The 17,480-nt window shown below is 38.8% G+C and overlaps 1 protein-coding gene across 1 annotated transcript; it reads right to left on the bottom strand.

The window, feature by feature from the left end:
• Nucleotides 1–732: 732 nt before the first annotated feature.
• On the bottom strand, nt 733–13,503 carry LOC148349205 (queuine/queuosine transporter SLC35F2-like). Its single transcript, XM_088321100.1, has 9 exons — nt 13,224–13,503; nt 11,935–12,003; nt 9,693–9,865; nt 9,002–9,129; nt 6,940–7,099; nt 6,712–6,868; nt 5,307–5,359; nt 5,070–5,224; nt 733–1,958 (listed from the first exon to the last, which is right to left on the bottom strand). The coding sequence occupies exons 2-9, from the start codon at nt 11,988–11,990 to the stop codon at nt 1,755–1,757; spliced, it is 1,086 nt and encodes a 361-aa protein (XP_088177226.1). The 5' UTR covers nt 11,991–12,003; nt 13,224–13,503; the 3' UTR covers nt 733–1,754.
• Between the last annotated feature and the right edge of the window lie 3,977 nt (nt 13,504–17,480).

Here is a 17,480-nt window from a genome sequence, read left to right as displayed (position 1 = left end):
CTCCTGGCTTTGATCTCTTTGATATCCGGCAAAACTAACATATAATGCGACAGAAACAAAATGAAAATAAATCCAAACAGCTTGCCAACATCATTTTTGCCGTTCCATGTATTCCGTTACTCCCCAAGCCTGCACAAAATTTAGTAATTTTATTCATATTTAGTTTCTTTTGTCTTTTATTAGCATATTTGGTATTGGAGTAATCCAAAAGTAATTGAAAGTAATCAAGTTAAAGTGACCCTACCCAACCCTGTGAATGAATGAATAAATGAATGTCATTTCACATGAATAACGAAATTGGGGGGCTTCTCCATTAAGTGCAAGTAAAACAAACTAAAAAAGTTAACATGTGCAAAAGGATAAAAACGTTGTATATACACACATTCAGGGTTCCCTTAAATATCAGAGTCGTCGGGGCACCACTTCTTGTGGTGTGTCTTGGGCAAGTACAGCCTGGCAATTATTCTTTCTCCAGTCCACTCATGCTCCCATTTCTTCTGGTTTGTTATTTATGTTACACCTTCTTTTAAACCTGGTTAACCAAGGCTTTCGAGTCCTAACATTCTATTACCGCGCTAGCTTGTGGTGCCTTATGAAATTAATCCAACTTCTGAAAAAATACATTTTTATTCAACTTTCTGTAAACAACAAATAACAATTATTTGGAAAAGGAGTGTCTCTCAAGGCCAGATCTGAAATTTAAAAAGATCTATTAAAGTAAAATCACAAACATTTGGGCATAAAAAAGTGCATGTCATTTAAATGACTCAACCGAATATACTGTTTCTTAAACATAATTTAGAAGCCAAACAAATGACATTTACTTTCAATCGCCTACACTTAATGCAGGAGTGTCTCAGAAAATTAGAATATTGTGATAGCTATTTATTGTAAAAGAAAAGTCAATCTGGATTCGTGAAATCAACAGAAGTAGATATATGACTTTGATATAGCTGATTATGGCTTAAAACCACCTAGTAAACTTCATGTTATTGTCATTTTCTGAGCTGGGATATTTTTCCCATAATGGGAAATACTAAACAATACTTGCAATATTTCAGTAAATTTGTAACAAATTCAGAACGTATGTCATTCCTCTAAAAATTACACTACAGAAAAAAACATTAAGTTTAGAGACACTATGTATTTAACAATGTCTCTGCTTTTGATGCTAACAAAATAGTCCAAAATAAGTCACATGAAAATGTGAAGAAAAAAATAAAATGCAAATGACAATCATATCATGAACGTAAATATAAACATGACACAATAGTATAAAATGTTTCCCAATAAAAAATAATGCACTTTGGATGAACAGAGGACATTCTTGGGGGTGTAGCAATAATAAACCAATAATTGTTTTTAGGTAAACAAAGGCAGCATTTGTTAATAAAATATTTATAAGCAACTATGGCTAAATGTTACCTTTGAAATAAGGTAGACGATTAAAAAACAAAACAAAGAATGCGATGGATAAATACCCTGGCTTACCGCATCATATTTTTGTGATTGTCAACACAAATCTGACATGTTCATGGGAAGAAGAAAACAAAATGCAGAACTAGGAAATACATGAATTGCACATTAATTGTTTTGGAGGTGCACATGACAAATAGGTACCAGACAGCTTTTCTTGCAGTAACATTCTAACAAATAATCAGCAGCCTTTCCTAAAAGAACGTAAACAGCAGTTTTTTCTTCTTCTAACACCCGATAACCCTTTCTTAAAACGGAAAGATCTTCTTCTTCTGCGGTCATGACGCAATCACCAATGTCAGGTTCGTTTGCGCTGCTCGATCAGGTGGCAGAAGAAGGCTGTGGGAGTCGTTGCACGCTTCCTGGTCGGAAGACGGGATAATGGGGTCGGGTTGGGGCTGAGGAGAGTACGTGGGCACGGCGTTGAAAGTGACGAAGCCCACGATGATGAGGATAAAGGAGACGATGTACAGTGCTGAGAACTGGAAAGGAAAGACGTGGGGTCAAGTACAGGTGTGGAAACCTTCTGGGATACATATTTATCTAAAATCTTGATGTGTGTTACATTGAGACTTCTAGTGGTGTAAACATATTTGATTTGTTTAAACAAAACACTATTGATTCAAATAATAGGCAAAAAGACATGCACTATGAGGGCTCCTCTCGGAATCTAGCGGTCGCAGGGTCGATTCCTGGCTCCTCCGTGTTGTATGTCGAAGTGTCCTTGGGCAAGATACTGAATCCCTAATGCCCCCAATAAGTAGGTAGGCGCCTTGCACCTATTGGTGTGTGAGTGTGTGTGTGGATGGGTAAGTGTGAAGCACATTGTAAAGCACTTTGGGAGGTCTTCATTGACTTGAAAAGCGCTATATCAATGCATACCATTTACAAACATGATTTTTTTAGAAACTTTAGATATATGTAATTATATGACATAACTTGATGTGCTTTTTGAAGAAGATAACATGTTCGGCCGGCATCTTACTACTACTACGCCACCTTACGACCACTAAGATTGCCCAAATGGTCATTTTGCAAATGGAGCTTGTCCTGGTGGTGTTTTAACGTTTTGTAAAAAAATATTTAAAAAATGAGACATCATAGCAAGAAGCAATAGTACAGCCGACGGACAGGACCTGTGATTATAAATTGCCATTCTTAGCAAGACATGACTTGGAAAACCAGATCTCTCCTTTTCTTCGTCTTGACTCAATCCGGTAATGGTGTGAGTTGCAATGACAAAAAAAAACAACTCGGCAAGTTTTGGCCAGGTTTTTTTTTCCTCCTGGGAAAATTTCTCGATTCCTTGGACAATTGGAAATCTCTGACTCTTGACGAGCTACCCCAGACCAGGAATCCTATAAACATCTGATTTATCATGAGGCTTCACATCAATGTTGCTGTATAAATTGGATTATTCTAGTTTGGACTGCTGAACTTTGAGAAACCCGCGATACAGATGGATTGTGATGACCAAAATTGGAAAACATTGGAATTGTGTTTTCTTTGCTTATTTGATAAACATTCTTGTCATTATTCAGCATTGTCAATAAAATTGGAAGTGTATAACTGCGTGACTTTAAATTTTGACTCAACAGATTCAGGTAAAATTTGCGACTCCATAAAAGTTTTATTAACTAAAATTAGAGAAGATAACCGGTGGTTAAACTAGAACAGAAATAAAATAGGGTTGGTAAACCAATATTAACCAAATTTAGGATTTCTCATCTAACACTTTACACCAAATCTGAGTGTTATTTTACTGTTATGTATATTAAATGTCATCTATTGTCTTGTTCATTAAATTGCAGACTTTTGTTCATATTAATTTTGACTCTGGTGTTTTCTCTATTATTTTACGACTCACTAAACAAAAACTAGTCCAGTAGCTTTTCTTTCCTCTGCTAAACAGCCGAGGGGCTGCAACGGCACACAGCTGAGCCCTAAGTGTGATGGTCTCCAAGTATCATGATTCTGGCACGTGCCTCCCCCCCAATGTTTCCTTTTAAGCCACTTATTTTAAACACGTGACTGCAAGATATATTAGTTGGCCAAAAGCACCCCTCCTCCTCCCGGGTCCTCACAAATAAATGTGAAAATTTGGGTTCGACTCTGGCTGGGTCCTCAAATCAAGTTGATTGCTTGAGCTGGTTTAGGCTTGTATACCTGCAGGCCCAGGTCGGACTGGATTTTTTTTAGGTCCGATTTTATCTCCTATTCTAGGTTACAAGGCAGCTAGTGGTAAATTATTATTACACACTGTGACCTCGACAATTACCCTTTTAAATAGACTTAGTGGCCGCTGTTCTTCTTCTTTGAAGTTAGCCATTTTTAGCAATAGCTCACGATTTGTGCACCTTTACTTATTATAATACATTCTTAATCCACCACAAAGATCTCTGTGGCATGCGAAACTGATCTGTTTTCAAGGCATTCCAATTTATTTTTGTCAGAGGCTAGCAATGTTGAGCTAGTTCAAAATTCAGGGTTTTTGAGTTTTTCCTTGCCCTCGTGTAGGTTTGAGATCAGGGGTAATAGTCTGTGGTTTGCAATACTTTTGCTCTGTGCAGCCCTTTGAGACTCCTTGTCACAAAGAAACATGACTTGACTTTGTACACCTTTTTTTTTCATGGTCAAATTTGAGCACTTTTTAAGGACTTTTAAAGCCAATTTTTCAACATGTGATTTTTAGATCTTGAGTAAATCACAAATGTTTGTGGTTTTAAACAATACTTGTGTTAATCCTTTGGAGACAGATCCCTCCCCAAATAGGAGTTGGGGTAAATGTTTTCAATTGCAGGAAGTTCTTTCCATTACAATTTACCACTGGGAAACAATACCTTGATTCTTCGCATGGTCCGTAATAAAGGTCCCCAATTTATTTGTAATCTTTGCAATAATATACATTTCATAATGTCCTGTTTAGGTGTAGCATATACCTGTCCTTCATGGGCACTACTCATAGGCGGTGATGACACTTTATAGCATGATGGCGTACAAACTAATGCCAGCTGCAGTTAATAACAAGGGAACAAGTAATGCAAAGCACAGCCACCAGAAAGCAGTGTTGGCATTGTTTTTAAGCATACTTGGTGAGAAACTTGGCAACAATTTCAAGCATTTACAGGCATTTTACCCGAAATTAAAGCAATTTCCAATCCTTGAAAACGCAACGTTAAAATTCAAGCATTTTCAAGGATTTCAAACACCCACACAAACCCTCTAAGCCAGAGTGACCTCTAGTGGTCAGGTTTAACACAGTGTCACATTAATTTTTCCCCCTTTTTCGGATTTATTTTTTTTTCTAATCAAGTTTGGATTAACGACAATCGGGTAATAGCTACTGCAAAAACAAACCTAATAACACTAGTGACTCATTTCCTTAAATGTCCCAATGAACAAGTTATGGAGTATTATTTGATCATCAACAACGGGTTTGAGTGCTCAAAATGTAAAATAAAAATTCCCGGCTTCGATTGGGGTAATATTCTAATAGTCAATTTTGGAAACGAAAAATGTATTTGATTAATTTCCTCATTGTGTTGTCAACAAGCTTTAAATAAAAAGACTGTGGAGCAAACATTTCCCCCTACCTTGTAGTGGAAGAGGAAGAGGCCACAAAAAAGGCTCAGGAGGTCTGCTGTGAGCATAGACAGGTTCACAGCGGTTGCGCTTGTCCTCCTTACCAAAATCGGCATCACGCTGTACAGTGTGAACATGCACAGCACATACAGGACCAAAGTGGAAGCTGCACCACACACCATTTAATTTTCACACAAAGAAACACCTTTAAAATGTATCTTTTGATAAATGCAAAAACTTTGACTCACCAATGTGAATGTCCCACTTGATTTGCTTGATTGCGCTAATTTCCGTCGCGACTCTGCAAAATAGAACAGGGAATTAACTATTACACATTGTTAATTCATTCAATTACAGTAGACACCTGGGATAAAACATGAACCCATTTCTAGGTAGGAAACGCAAAGGGAAATAACTGTATGGCAGGGGATAGACACCTATAGTGATTGATAAATGATACTACTTATGTGGATTATTCCTGTATAGGATTAAATTATGTTATAAATATTTGTACATATAAGGGAATAATTAAACTTTTCCTATAATTGAGATGTGATTTGAGCTGGCTAAGTAGAGTAACGGATGGATGCGGTGGGTAGGGCGGGTGAATGTTTAGACTGCGGATAAAAATGAAACTGATTTTAAAATTTCCACTTGCGAGGTTTGCCATGCCCTGAGATTTTCTTGCTTGAATTGTGTCCTTCTTATTAAAAACAGTCCCGATTTTCACTTGGTCAAAGCCATGCAATTGAGCGAGAACAGAGATTTGTGTGCCCTCTTTGTATTTCTTGATAATTGCCATCTTTGTTTCCATGGTTATCACTTCTCACTTTAGCATAACTACAAAGTTTGAATTTCATACGTTTCAGGGAATGAAAAACACTTTATTTTTGTAGAGTTGGGAAAATACCGAAAAATAAACCCCATCTTGTTCCACACTGTAGAGTGAAATATCGTAAGGCGGGGGTCTATTGTATTCCAAAAATCCTTTTGCCATATTTGTGAATCTAAAGCCTCTAAATACAATTAAGCTAAATTTATATCAATATGACTAACTGAAGTAGCACCAGATTAGTACCTCTAAGGTGCTGTCTGGAATTCGGAAATGGTCTACTGCATCATTGCAGCCTATATCAGGCTCCTTTTGTGGCCCGTGCAAGTACCTGCATTTTTTTTTAGACACGTTTAAGTACATTATTCCCTTTTCATCTTCTTGGAGGTTTGGTTTGGTGTTTGAACTGTACTTGAAACAGGCTTTTTCTTACTTTTACCATTTTCATGCTACACTAACAAAAAAAACCCACAGGGGCGAGCATGAAATCTCTCAAAATCCCCCCTTTCCCATTCCTGCCTACTAATGTGTAGAAGTAAGATAAAAGCAGATAGGTGTGGTAGAGTATATATATATATATATATATATATATATATATATATACACAAAATGTTACTACTATAACTTCTTTAATTAACATTGGTGCGTGACTTTGTGGCCACCCTGTATATTGGTTCTTTGAACTCAGTTGGGCCTTATTAAAACATAAATAATAGAGAAAATATTCTACTTTCAACTTTTTAAGGACAACCCAAGCGATGCACTTCAATTTTAAATATTACGCAACTCTATAATCCCTTGACTTTTTTTATTCCACTTACAGATGAATCCCACTGACGATCGTCCCAAAGAATCCCATCATTCCCAAGAACTCCACTCGGGTCTTGTTCTTTACGGTGAACTCCTGGCACATGTTGGACACGGCGTAAAGCACGGCGCTGATCAGCACCAAGCTGTCGCCCAAAATCGCATTGCTGGCTGTGGAAAGGCAATTTGTTCGTTTTAAGATTCGGTGTAGAATAATGGGGAGGGAAACGAGGCCTTCTCACTGGATTTTGGGTCCCTCTCGGCCAGAATGTCGGCGCCCACCATGGCGCCCACGCCGAGCAGGCAAACCGTCACGGCGATGTAGTGTTGGGGCCTGTAGCGGGTCTTCAGGAGGAACCAGGACATGAGCATCAGAACCGGGATTACGAAACAGTCAAGCAGCTGCAAAAAAAAAAAAAAAAAAAAAAACAAGACAAAGAAATATGGTTATCACAGCGCTCTGGAACAGAAGCTGCTGGTGTCCTTCTACAGAGTCACAGTAGAGAGCATAAGGCATCACCGTGTGCTAGACAGGAGAATATTCCAGAAAGTTACCAAGAGAGCCTAAAAATTCATATTCTGATCCCTGTCCAGTCTGAAGAACATTACCAGCTTGCACTACTGCTGCATAGCCGACAACTTTATGAAGGACTCCTCTAAATAAACTATCTTGCCTAGCCAAAATAAAATTACACCGTGAATTCTAGACTACAGAACACACCTGATTGAAAGCCTCATTCGCAAATTTATGAAATGAAATGCATTTATATAGCGCTTTTCAAGTCAATGACTTCCCAAAGCGCTTTACAGTGTGCTTCACATTTCCCAATAGCGGCCTTGTATTGCAGCCATGTAAGACGCTAACCTGCATATTGGGGGTATTAGGGGTTCAGTGTCTTACCCAAGGACACTTCGACATGTAACACGGACAAGCCGGGATTCGAACTGGGATCCCTTGATCCCAAGACGAGCGCTACCTCCTGAGCTACTGCCGCCCCAATTTAGGAACAAAACTCAATTTTGTCTTTGTACAAGCCTTGATGGATTTTAAGCCTCTGGAAGTTAAATATTTTCTCCATTAAGTATTCATCAAAAATGCCCAACTGCGTTCAAAGAGTCCCATTGCTTTTTCCATGGTGCCTGTATGATTTTATTTTACCTTTTGGTGAGCTGTTTGGGTCAAACTCATTAGGGAGGAGGAATGGGGGGGATGGCAATGTGGAGTTACATTGTCAGCCCCATTCAAGATGGCGATTACAAAGGCTAGTGTCACACAGACATGTCTGATGTTGTCATTGGTGGTTTTCGGGGTAATGGACCAAACTGCATTTGCTTGTCATTGTTCCGTATGGATTAAAGGACACTCCAGCGACTTCACTTTGACGCAGATGATACAGAGAGAATAGTTTAGGGCAGAGAGAAGTTTAGCACCGAGAAAAGTGTAGCGTTTTTGATAGATTAACCTACTCTGGTGTTCAATTTGAATGTATAAATTGAGGACTTGTGGTTGCAAAAGTTGAAATCTTGCGAGTAAGTTGTAAATTTTAAATAAAGTACTTACTTGCAAACCTCCCGTTTTACTCCTGTTATGCATTATATATATGAACAATGTTGGCAAAAACATGGGACTAAATTCTCTCAAAGAAATGTCCTCAGTCGTCACTGAGGTGTTTTGAATGCGTATTTCTTATGTATTTACACAGAAAGATATCACAGGTGATTTATTTTTTCATAAAAAAAAATAAAAATCTGCACCGTCTTTAAAGCTGCAGTGTTTATAATGTAAGATAAAATTAGCGGCATGCATATACATTTCTAAAATAGCAACTTATGTTATTACTATGTAGGTATGTTATTACCAGGTTGCAATTATCACAATAAGGTTAAAATTGGCCCATTGGCCTTGTATAAGAGTGTTTTACATATATAAATAACACGAAAGTTTCAAAAAAAAAGAATCTGGACCATTGATCATTTATATATTAAGACATTGATCCTGTCAATATTTTCTCATGCCTGTTAGAAATCTAATTTTCTAAAATATGGCAATTACTAATCACTTGTGAGCCATTTTTAAAACCATTCTTCTGGTTACTCAGGTGTTCTTAGGAGGCCTGCTAGATGCAATAAAAGAGATGTAAATCAGAACTAAACGCTGACCTCTGAAGTAGTATCAGACATGGAAACCACATCTGCTGGAGACCCTGCGTCCACTAACATGATCTTGAGAACTGACACAGCGAATGTTTGTGTGGATACTTCTAACTCTGACTCTGGACCCTGCCACTAAACTCTTTGTTTCACCTGGATGCTGGTCAGGGTGGTGTAGCTGTAGGCCTTGACCACCGTGTAGTTGGCCTCCACGTCAGCCACACCCATAAGCAGGTACTTCCACCAATTGGCCTTCAGCACCTTCAGGAAGTTCTGCTCCCCTGTAGAGAGACGGAAAATTTGGATGTTAGCCAAAAGTAAGATTATTCCTCAAAAAAATCCAGTCTGACCTTACGCATGCCTGCAGGTATTAAAGCCGACCCAGCGAGAGCGTGACCAATTAACTTGATTAGCATTTTTCCTTAATAATCTAGTGTGGCACTTTAAGAGAGAGAGAAAGGCAGAGGGAAAAAAAGAACAATGACAGGTGGATAATCGACAGAGACAGGATGAAGTTCTTTGAATTGACAATCCAAGAGTTTATAGTACAGTACATGTTGTGACAAGAGGACTTTTGTCACTTTTTAGTTTCGTATCCACACATTGTTTTATTATAATTTTTTATAAATCATACATTTATTTTTAAAAAGTCCGCGCGAGAGAAACCTGGCCGGACCTGAATGTAATAATTGACATTTTGGGCCCGAGTCGTGCTGAAATTCAGGTTGGGCTTAGGCTCGGGCTTAAGATTGTAACTCATGATAGCACTAGGAGTTTTTGTTTTTAACCTTACCAAGTGTCGATGGGAGAAGATCAGGATGGTATGAATGTAAACTGTGTTTACCTTTGTAGGTGCAGAGGATGGTGGTGTAGCCGAGCAGCAGCAGTGTGTAGTTGAGGAAGCTCTGCAACATGGGTGTCTCGATGCCACTGTCAGCCAGGTACTGGCAACTCACTGCTGTGCCGCAGAGCATCAAGGACAAGATTTGGCCCATGACCAGGGTGATCAGTAGATCCCTAGAGAGTAAGGCATGCAAAGATGAGCTCCTGTTTCCAAGATGACGCTGTAACTCAGGCATGACAAATATACGACACACGTGCCTGACGTGCTACAGCTGAGCTAGTATTTTGACAGCTCGTTATATTGGAAAGAAATTCATCAATTAAATCAGACTCTGAAAAAGGTCAGAAGAGCACAAAGAAACGGTGATCATCAGTAGGTGCTCTGTGGATTGTTAAGGGTCAGGAGAAAAGGCAATATCGAGGCTGCATGTCCATCCCACTGATATGGCTAGGCTATCAAGTCTCTTAAGCCACCCATTCCGAGCCTGTATATCACTAATGCCAGATCCTTTACCCATGAAACAGATGACCTGGGGTTGCAACTAGTGGGAAACAGTCAAGTTCTGGATGTTTGCATTTAATCATCGCGAAGCCCTGGCTCAAACGGCAATCCCCGATGCTAGCCTGCATCTGCCCCGATGCCGCTCTCGACATCACTTTCTTACACTGAAATGAGAGTGTACTATTTTCATTGTACAATAAAGACAATTAATTGAACTGCAATTCTGTGTTTTAATTTGTAGATTTATAGCTATTTTATAGTTATTTTGTTACAGTCGTATACTCTCAGTCGATAAGGACGTCAACTTAAGGTAAGTTAGCCCCTTGGTGGCTTTTATGTAGATGTGACAGTACATCGCTGATTTTCACTTTTCGGGAAGGGGATTCTAGTCCCCCGAGGGATTACTGTATGTAAAAAAAAGAAGCGAGTCTCCAGGTAATATCAATCTAAAATTATACTTTTTAAAATAAATTTAAACCAGTTGCTCCTTCTGGCCGCTGGAGGGCAGTAAAAGATATACTCTCAGTTTGAGTTGGCCCAGCCGTGAAGTCTGATCTAGTGTAGTCTAATCTTATATTTTGTGTTTTTATTTTATTCATTTCAAACTATTATGACAATTAAGGTAACCATTATAGTCTAATAGTAGCTCTTACTTGAGTTTGTATAGCGCGGTGAGTTGGTTCACGTGTAAAACTGCATTCAATCAATTGTTTGAAAATAAAAACATGCCAAACATGAAAATCCTTTTTTGTCTTGTATCAGTGTCTAAAACTCCTGACAAAAAGTTACCGGACACCAGGGCAGACAACTCTGAAAAGTTCCCTGCCCCATTTTTCATAACTTGAAATGCAATAAGACGACTAATCGCAAAAAAACAAACAAAAAAAAAAAAAACCTTGTTGCAAAGTATTAAGGATTGATAATCAGAATATATAACAGAACAACACTTTAAATTTAAGTTTATTATAAATCTACTTATAACATTCATTGCATGTATATGACATCGCTGTTTTCCATCTGCCATCAGTATGTAGCTGTATTTACTCATCTTCATTCATGCAATGTTTGCGTTGCGTCGTCTGCTACAAGCCACGTGAACTCCTCGTTCCACGATGCTTTTAATGTACGTTTACATTTTGTAGCGTCATAACTTTTGTTAGCTACTTTTGAATCTTTCTTCTTGGGCTGAGGTTTTGGCTTGATTCCTAACCACTTCTCTATTTTTCTTGTGTTCTCTGTGCATCTATTTTGGAAAATGATATGCAAATGCACGACCTTATAACGCTCGGGAGAGTCCGGAAGCACGAAGTTATTCGATGCAGGCTTCTGATTGGCTGCTGAGTATGCAAATTGCCTAACAAACCGAAATTCCGAAATTTCCAAACCGAACGAAAATTTCGAAATCTGAGTAAAGCAAACGTTTTATTTGAAAAAAATGAAGAAAAAAAAAACCAAAGATTTTTTTTATTTCCTTGAGAAAGTTGTCGGCCACCCGGGTGACGTTATTTCAGACACTGCTTGTATGTAAATAAACGTGTTATACTTAGAAAATATCCCTTATCATTCATCATTATAATATGTAGGGTAGGCAACTAAAAATGAATGACACAGCAAAATACTGAAAAACTACCATAAGCTAAAAAAATACAAATTGACATCCTTTTACTGATCTTGTCCGCCTGAGAACAGAAATACTGTATCTGGCCCCATATGTGGACTGATAAACATTCCAAGCACTCACCTTGTGAAGATCCTCTTTAATTTACCACAAATCCCCTCGTTAGCTTGGTCATCCATCTCTTCCCGAAAACTATAGGATTCAAAAAATTAAAAAAGGGGAGGGGTGTGTGTTAGGGTCCTGTCTAATTAGAGAGGAAATGGCACAAATCACATGAGAAAGTCTCATGCTTCTAATACTGTCAAAGATTGCTTTGCCGTGAGGTAGTTTGTCTCATGTTTTTTGTCCTAGTTTAAAATGAAACGTCGATGTTACAATTAATAAAAAGCAGATTATTAGAAAATATAATTAGTTAAGGAAGACAAACAAAAACGGGCCATTTATTAAAAAAAAATCTCTATATTTATTTTGAGATAACAAGTGCAATTCTCTTGTTTAAAACCTATTATTGGAACACACACTCCAAAACAATTGTTAGCTCTGTACTAAAAATTACTTATTTTTGTCTAAAACAATCACAGAAGTATTTTTTATAGCAAGCCCTCCAAAGTTTGTGTGTATAGTGTATAGTTTGTGTATGAGAACCTCAAAATATCAGTATTTTCTTTGAAATAACCTCAACATATCTGTTATAATTTTTATAAAACTACCCAGAAGAATAAATCAAATTGATCGATTTCCGTCCCAAGTTGGGTTCAATTTTAACATTGTTTCCTCACCCAAAATATTTTGTGCAAAATCCAAAAATAAATATTTCACTGGTGGTGAACAACAACAAAAGAGTAAGAGACCCTGCTGTAAATAATAGGAAATATTTTGAGTCTGCTTTCTTACTCATAGGGCGGCATTAGCTCAGGAGGTAGAACGCTACCAAGAGCGCTCGTCTTGGGATCGAGAAGTCGCATGTTCGATTCCCGGCTCCTCCGTGTTATATGTCGAAGTGTCCTTGGGCAAGACACTGAATCCCTAATGCCCCCAATAAACAGATAGGCGCCTTGCATGGTTGACTACCTATTGGTGTGTGAGTGTGTGTGTGAATGAGTAAGTGTGAAGCACATTGTAAAGCGCTTTGGGAGGTCATTTACTAGAAAAGCGCTATATAAATGCAGACCAGTTACCATGTACTCAGTGTTTTCATGGGAACTAAAAAAAAAATATCTTGATAGCCAAAACATTAAACATTTACGCATGAAAGTAATTTTAAACGTGTAACCCAGTATTTAATAGTTTTTCCACATAGCTTCAGTTTTGACCTCACCTGGATTTCCGCCATTAATCTATGGTTGCAATGTATAAATCGTTGACAAGTAGAAATTAATTCATTAGACAATTGGACGGGAGACAATCCATACCTTGAGCTATTCAGCTGTCTTTTCTTCAACTTTAGAGTATAAAATACCAAATTTCCACCTTAGCCGATTCGCACGCGGTGGAATTCAGTGCGGCGATGTTGGAAGCAGCCCGTCCACATTTCTGACTTATTCATTTGCTTCACGCTGCCGCACCGGAAGTAGCTACTTTCCCTTCTTTTTCTCCTCCTACTCGGTTAAAAAAACCGGCAATCCCAACAAAACACTAAGAATTTTTTTGCCAATTGACCATGTTATTTTATCTCGGTTTCATCGGTGTAATTTGGCGTACACAATAGTTTATTGGAGCAACCTTTTTCTTGCTTGTGCCGTTTCCAAACACTTGGCGCGTACTAATGACGTCATTGCCATTTAAACCAATCAGACCAGTTAGGTTGCTTGTGTCGCATATCCGCGTGGATTTCAAAACATAACATTTAAATTCTTGCAAAATAAGTAGAAAATTGGTAAAAATAACAGTTTATGTTTTGGTTGGAGGAAAATAAAGAAAGTGAGATGGATGGGGCTTGGGGAGGAGGGAGAGAGAGATCAAGAAATAGAGAGGGGGAGAAAGAAAGAAAAAAAAGAAAGAAAAAGAAAGAAAGAAACCAACCAAACAACCAACAAAGAATCAAAGAAAGAAAAATTCAAATCAAAGAAAGTGGTTTTGAGTTTTTCCTTGCCCGCATGTTGGTTGAAGATCAGGGGGTGGTGTCATTGCAAGGCAGACAAGATTCTGAACTGAATGGGGAGGAAGGCATTGTGGGAGGTAGTTCAACCACTAGCATACAAGCATTCGCATAATACCATGAGGCAAATCAATAGCATTTTATATGACGTCGACCAATAAGCATATTATAGACTTATAGGCACTTTGTCGAATGAAACAAAGCGTAACTTTTTTTAGCTTGTGAAATAATTGATTCTTGATGTGGGATAGAGAGCAAAATGCTGTAAAAAGAGGTCAAAAAACATTCCACACCATAAAGTGAAAATGTCTTTAAACAGGGTTGCGTATCCCCGTGCTGTCATGGGGTTTTAGAATTACTCTGGCAACAATAAGTTTATTTATCCCCAATATTATGCAGGGGTATTCTAATCAATCAAATGTACCATACATTAATGAGTAAATTATTTTACATTGATTGGCTTATTCTCAAGATGGGTAGGTGTGAAGCACATTGTAAAGCTCTTTGGGAGGTCTTCAGTGACTTGATAAGTGCGATATAAATCCAGACCATTTACCATTGTAACCAGTGCAGTCCTTTTGAGACTTTTTGTGATTAAGGGCTATACAAATGAATGTGACTTGACTTGATTGTGATTCATTGTTAGGACTGAAAGGACCTTTTACCCAACTATAGAAATGTTTAGATTCTCTTTAGGAAAGAGTTGACATGATCAACCGATTAGCACTGTTTGAACAAATCACTTTCAAGGCTGGGACAAAATGTTTGTGTGATAAGATAACACTCAAACCTTTTAAGCAATCTGAATGCAATAGTCCTCATTCCATGGCCTTTTTTATGATGGTGGGAAACAATTGTTCTGCACTATTTATAAGTTTATTCCAGGGGTATCAAACCAATATCAAATCAATTTTAGCTCGGGGGCCAAATGGTAGAAAACACACCTTCACAGTGGCGGGACTATGGTAGATTAAAGAGAAAGAAAGGAAGTGAGAGAGGATGTGTGTGTGAGTGTGTAAGACATAGAGAGAGGGGGGGGGGGGTCAGAGAGGGAAAAGAGCGATAAAATGAGAGGAAAAAGAGAAAGGGACAGAAAGAGAAAGAAAGACAGGGGGCGAGGGAGAGAGAGACATATAGGGAAAAAGAAAGATCAAAGGAGAGGAAAAGGAGAAAGGGTACGAGAGAGGAAGAAGGAGAAAGAAAGAAAGGAAAGAGACAGAGAGAACAAGAGAGAGAAAGAGAGAGAGAGGAAGAGAGAGAGAGAGAGAGAGAGAGAGAGAGAGAGAGAGAGAGAGAGAGAGAGAGAGAGAGAGAGAGAGAGAGAGAGAGAGAGAGAGGAGGACTGCTAATAGGCTGGGAATAAAGGTAGAATGGTCCATTTTGGTCACTTTGAGTCTCCGTAGTTTGTATACTTCCTTGTGCTTTTTAGCACTTGCTTCAGTTGCACTACAAAATACAGCGACATCTGGTGGTAAAATAATACACACTGTTCCTTTAAGCCTCTGTATGTTCAAGTACGCGACTCTCTTAGATGAGCTTAAATAACCTCTTCTTTTTCCATCTTTTTTGGAATTTGGGTTGACATTTGGAATGTATTCGAAACAGTCCTTTTCTTAGCGTTGATGGAGACAATCCGTGACTCGCTGCGTGTTCCTTTTAAATAGAGCTGGAGAGAAGCAGTTCAGTTAAGGATATTTATTACAAAGTACAGAATGCACTCAAGACCAACTGATCAGGGAAGGACTCCCAGGACCATCACAATCACATCTTAAGCTAACAGGGAGCCAATGGTTAGCTAAAATCAGGGTCATGTGATCGATCTTTCTTGTCATAGTTAAAAGCCTCGTTGCAGCATTTTGTACCAGCTGCAGGCTCTTAATTTTGGACTTTGGGAGACCGGAGAGTAGGGCATTACAGTAATCAAGATGGCAGGTAACAAACGCATGAATTATTTAATTGAATTGAAAGCCTATATTGTCATTATACAAATACTGTATAACAAAATTTGAGCTCCACCATAAGTGCACGCATGAATAGGAATAAGAAAATATGTGCAATAAAAAAAAAAATAAGGAAAGATAATTTGTGCAATAAAACCAGTATTGAGAAACTGTCGGCTATATATTAATTGTCTGAAGAAGTGCAAATTTGCTGTTATGTGGCAGTGCAAAATGATGATTAATTCCGGCTCAGTTTTTTAGTGCAAACTGGAGTGGAGAATGGTGACAGCTCTTTAAAAGAAGCTGTCTCTGAGTCTTTTTGTTTTGGCTGATATGGCCCTGTAACCGGGGCAGCACGGTGGGGCAGTGGTTAGCGTGTGTGCGCCACAGTTCTGCGGTCGTGAGATCGAACCTCCTGTGTGGAGTTTGCATGTTCTCCCCGTGCCTGAGTGGGTTTCCTCCGGGCACTCCGGTTTCCTCCCACATTCCAAAGACATGCATGTTAGGTGAAATGGCCGGTCCAAATTGTGCCTAGGTGTGAATGAGCAAGTGAGTTGTCTGTCTCTGTGTGCCCTGCGACTGGATGGCAACCAGTTCAGGATGTCCCATGCCCACTGCCCGAAGATAGCTGGGATGGGCTCCAGCACCCCGCGACCCTACTGAGGATAAGCGGTTACGATAATGGATGGATGGATGGGCCCTGAAGCGCCTACCAGAGGGCAGCAGGTTGAACAAATGGAAGCCAGGATGTGTGTAAACTCAGATGATGTTTTTTGCCCTTCCCAGGCACCGGGGGTTATAGGTGGTGGACAGGAGAGGTAGGGGGCGGCCGATGATCCTCTCTGCTGTGTTGGTCACCCTTTGCAGTCTCTTTCTGTCCGCTTCCGTACAGATTGACGCATCAGACTGGGACAGCATAGGGCGAATTTTAGCAACGTTGCAAAGATGGAAAACAACTGTTCTAGTGATATTCCTAACGTATGTTTGGAAAGACGGATTAGGGTCAAATGTGACACCTAGATTTTTTAATGAGTCGCTCTGGTTAATATTGAAGGACAAGGACTCCATGCACAACAGATTAGGACTGCACAGAACTAAATCCTCAAGGTTGTATGATAAGAGCATTAGTGGAAAGTACACTGATATGAAAGAATACATTCAGCAAGTAATTACTTCATTAAAATATGTGGGTAAACATGATGTGCATTTATAACAACTGATTCAATAATGTAATTATCAAAGTAACAATGTTATGATTAATTGATAAAACTAATATAGCTGGAAAACACATGCGATAGTGACAACCCAATTTAACAATTCTTAGACAATTTTCATCTTAGGAGAAAATAAACCTGTGAGCACGCGTTTGAAATTACTCACCACCCCCTCTAACCTTCCCCCCACATACTTTCCTAAAGTGCTCCGTGGCCGGAACACAGATAGGCGCGGTGAAAAAAATTATATAAAGTCTCTCTGAACTCAGTTATGTATTGTTAACACATGGAGAAAATATTGAATTTCAAACATTTTAAGGAAACCTCAAACTCCACACCCCACTTAAAAAATAACAGTAAGATAACAACTAGACCGTTTTCCAGTCAATCAATTGAACATATTTCTTCAAGAAAGAC

The sequence above is a fragment of the Urocampus carinirostris genome, chromosome 17, assembly GCF_059441175.1.
Source record: "Urocampus carinirostris isolate Australia breed hairy pipefish chromosome 17, RoL_Ucar_1.0, whole genome shotgun sequence".
In the NCBI taxonomy this organism is placed as follows: Eukaryota; Metazoa; Chordata; class Actinopteri; order Syngnathiformes; family Syngnathidae; genus Urocampus; species Urocampus carinirostris.
The sequence above is the reverse complement of the archived record's forward strand: the minus strand, read 5'-3'. Positions and strand labels throughout refer to the sequence as shown.

Bases quoted from the DNA above. Each gene is read 5' to 3' on its own strand.
- LOC148349205 (XM_088321100.1), bottom strand. From the start codon at position 11,990: ATGGATGACCAAGCTAACGAGGGGATTTGTGGTAAATTAAAGAGGATC. The intron at 7,100-9,001 runs GTGAAACAAAGA...TTTTTTTTGCAG, and splicing joins CCACCCTGACCAGCATCCAG to CTGCTTGACTGTTTCGTAAT. The intron at 5,360-6,711 runs GTAAGTGGAATA...TCTATTTTGCAG, and splicing joins ATCGTCAGTGGGATTCATCT to AGTCGCGACGGAAATTAGCG.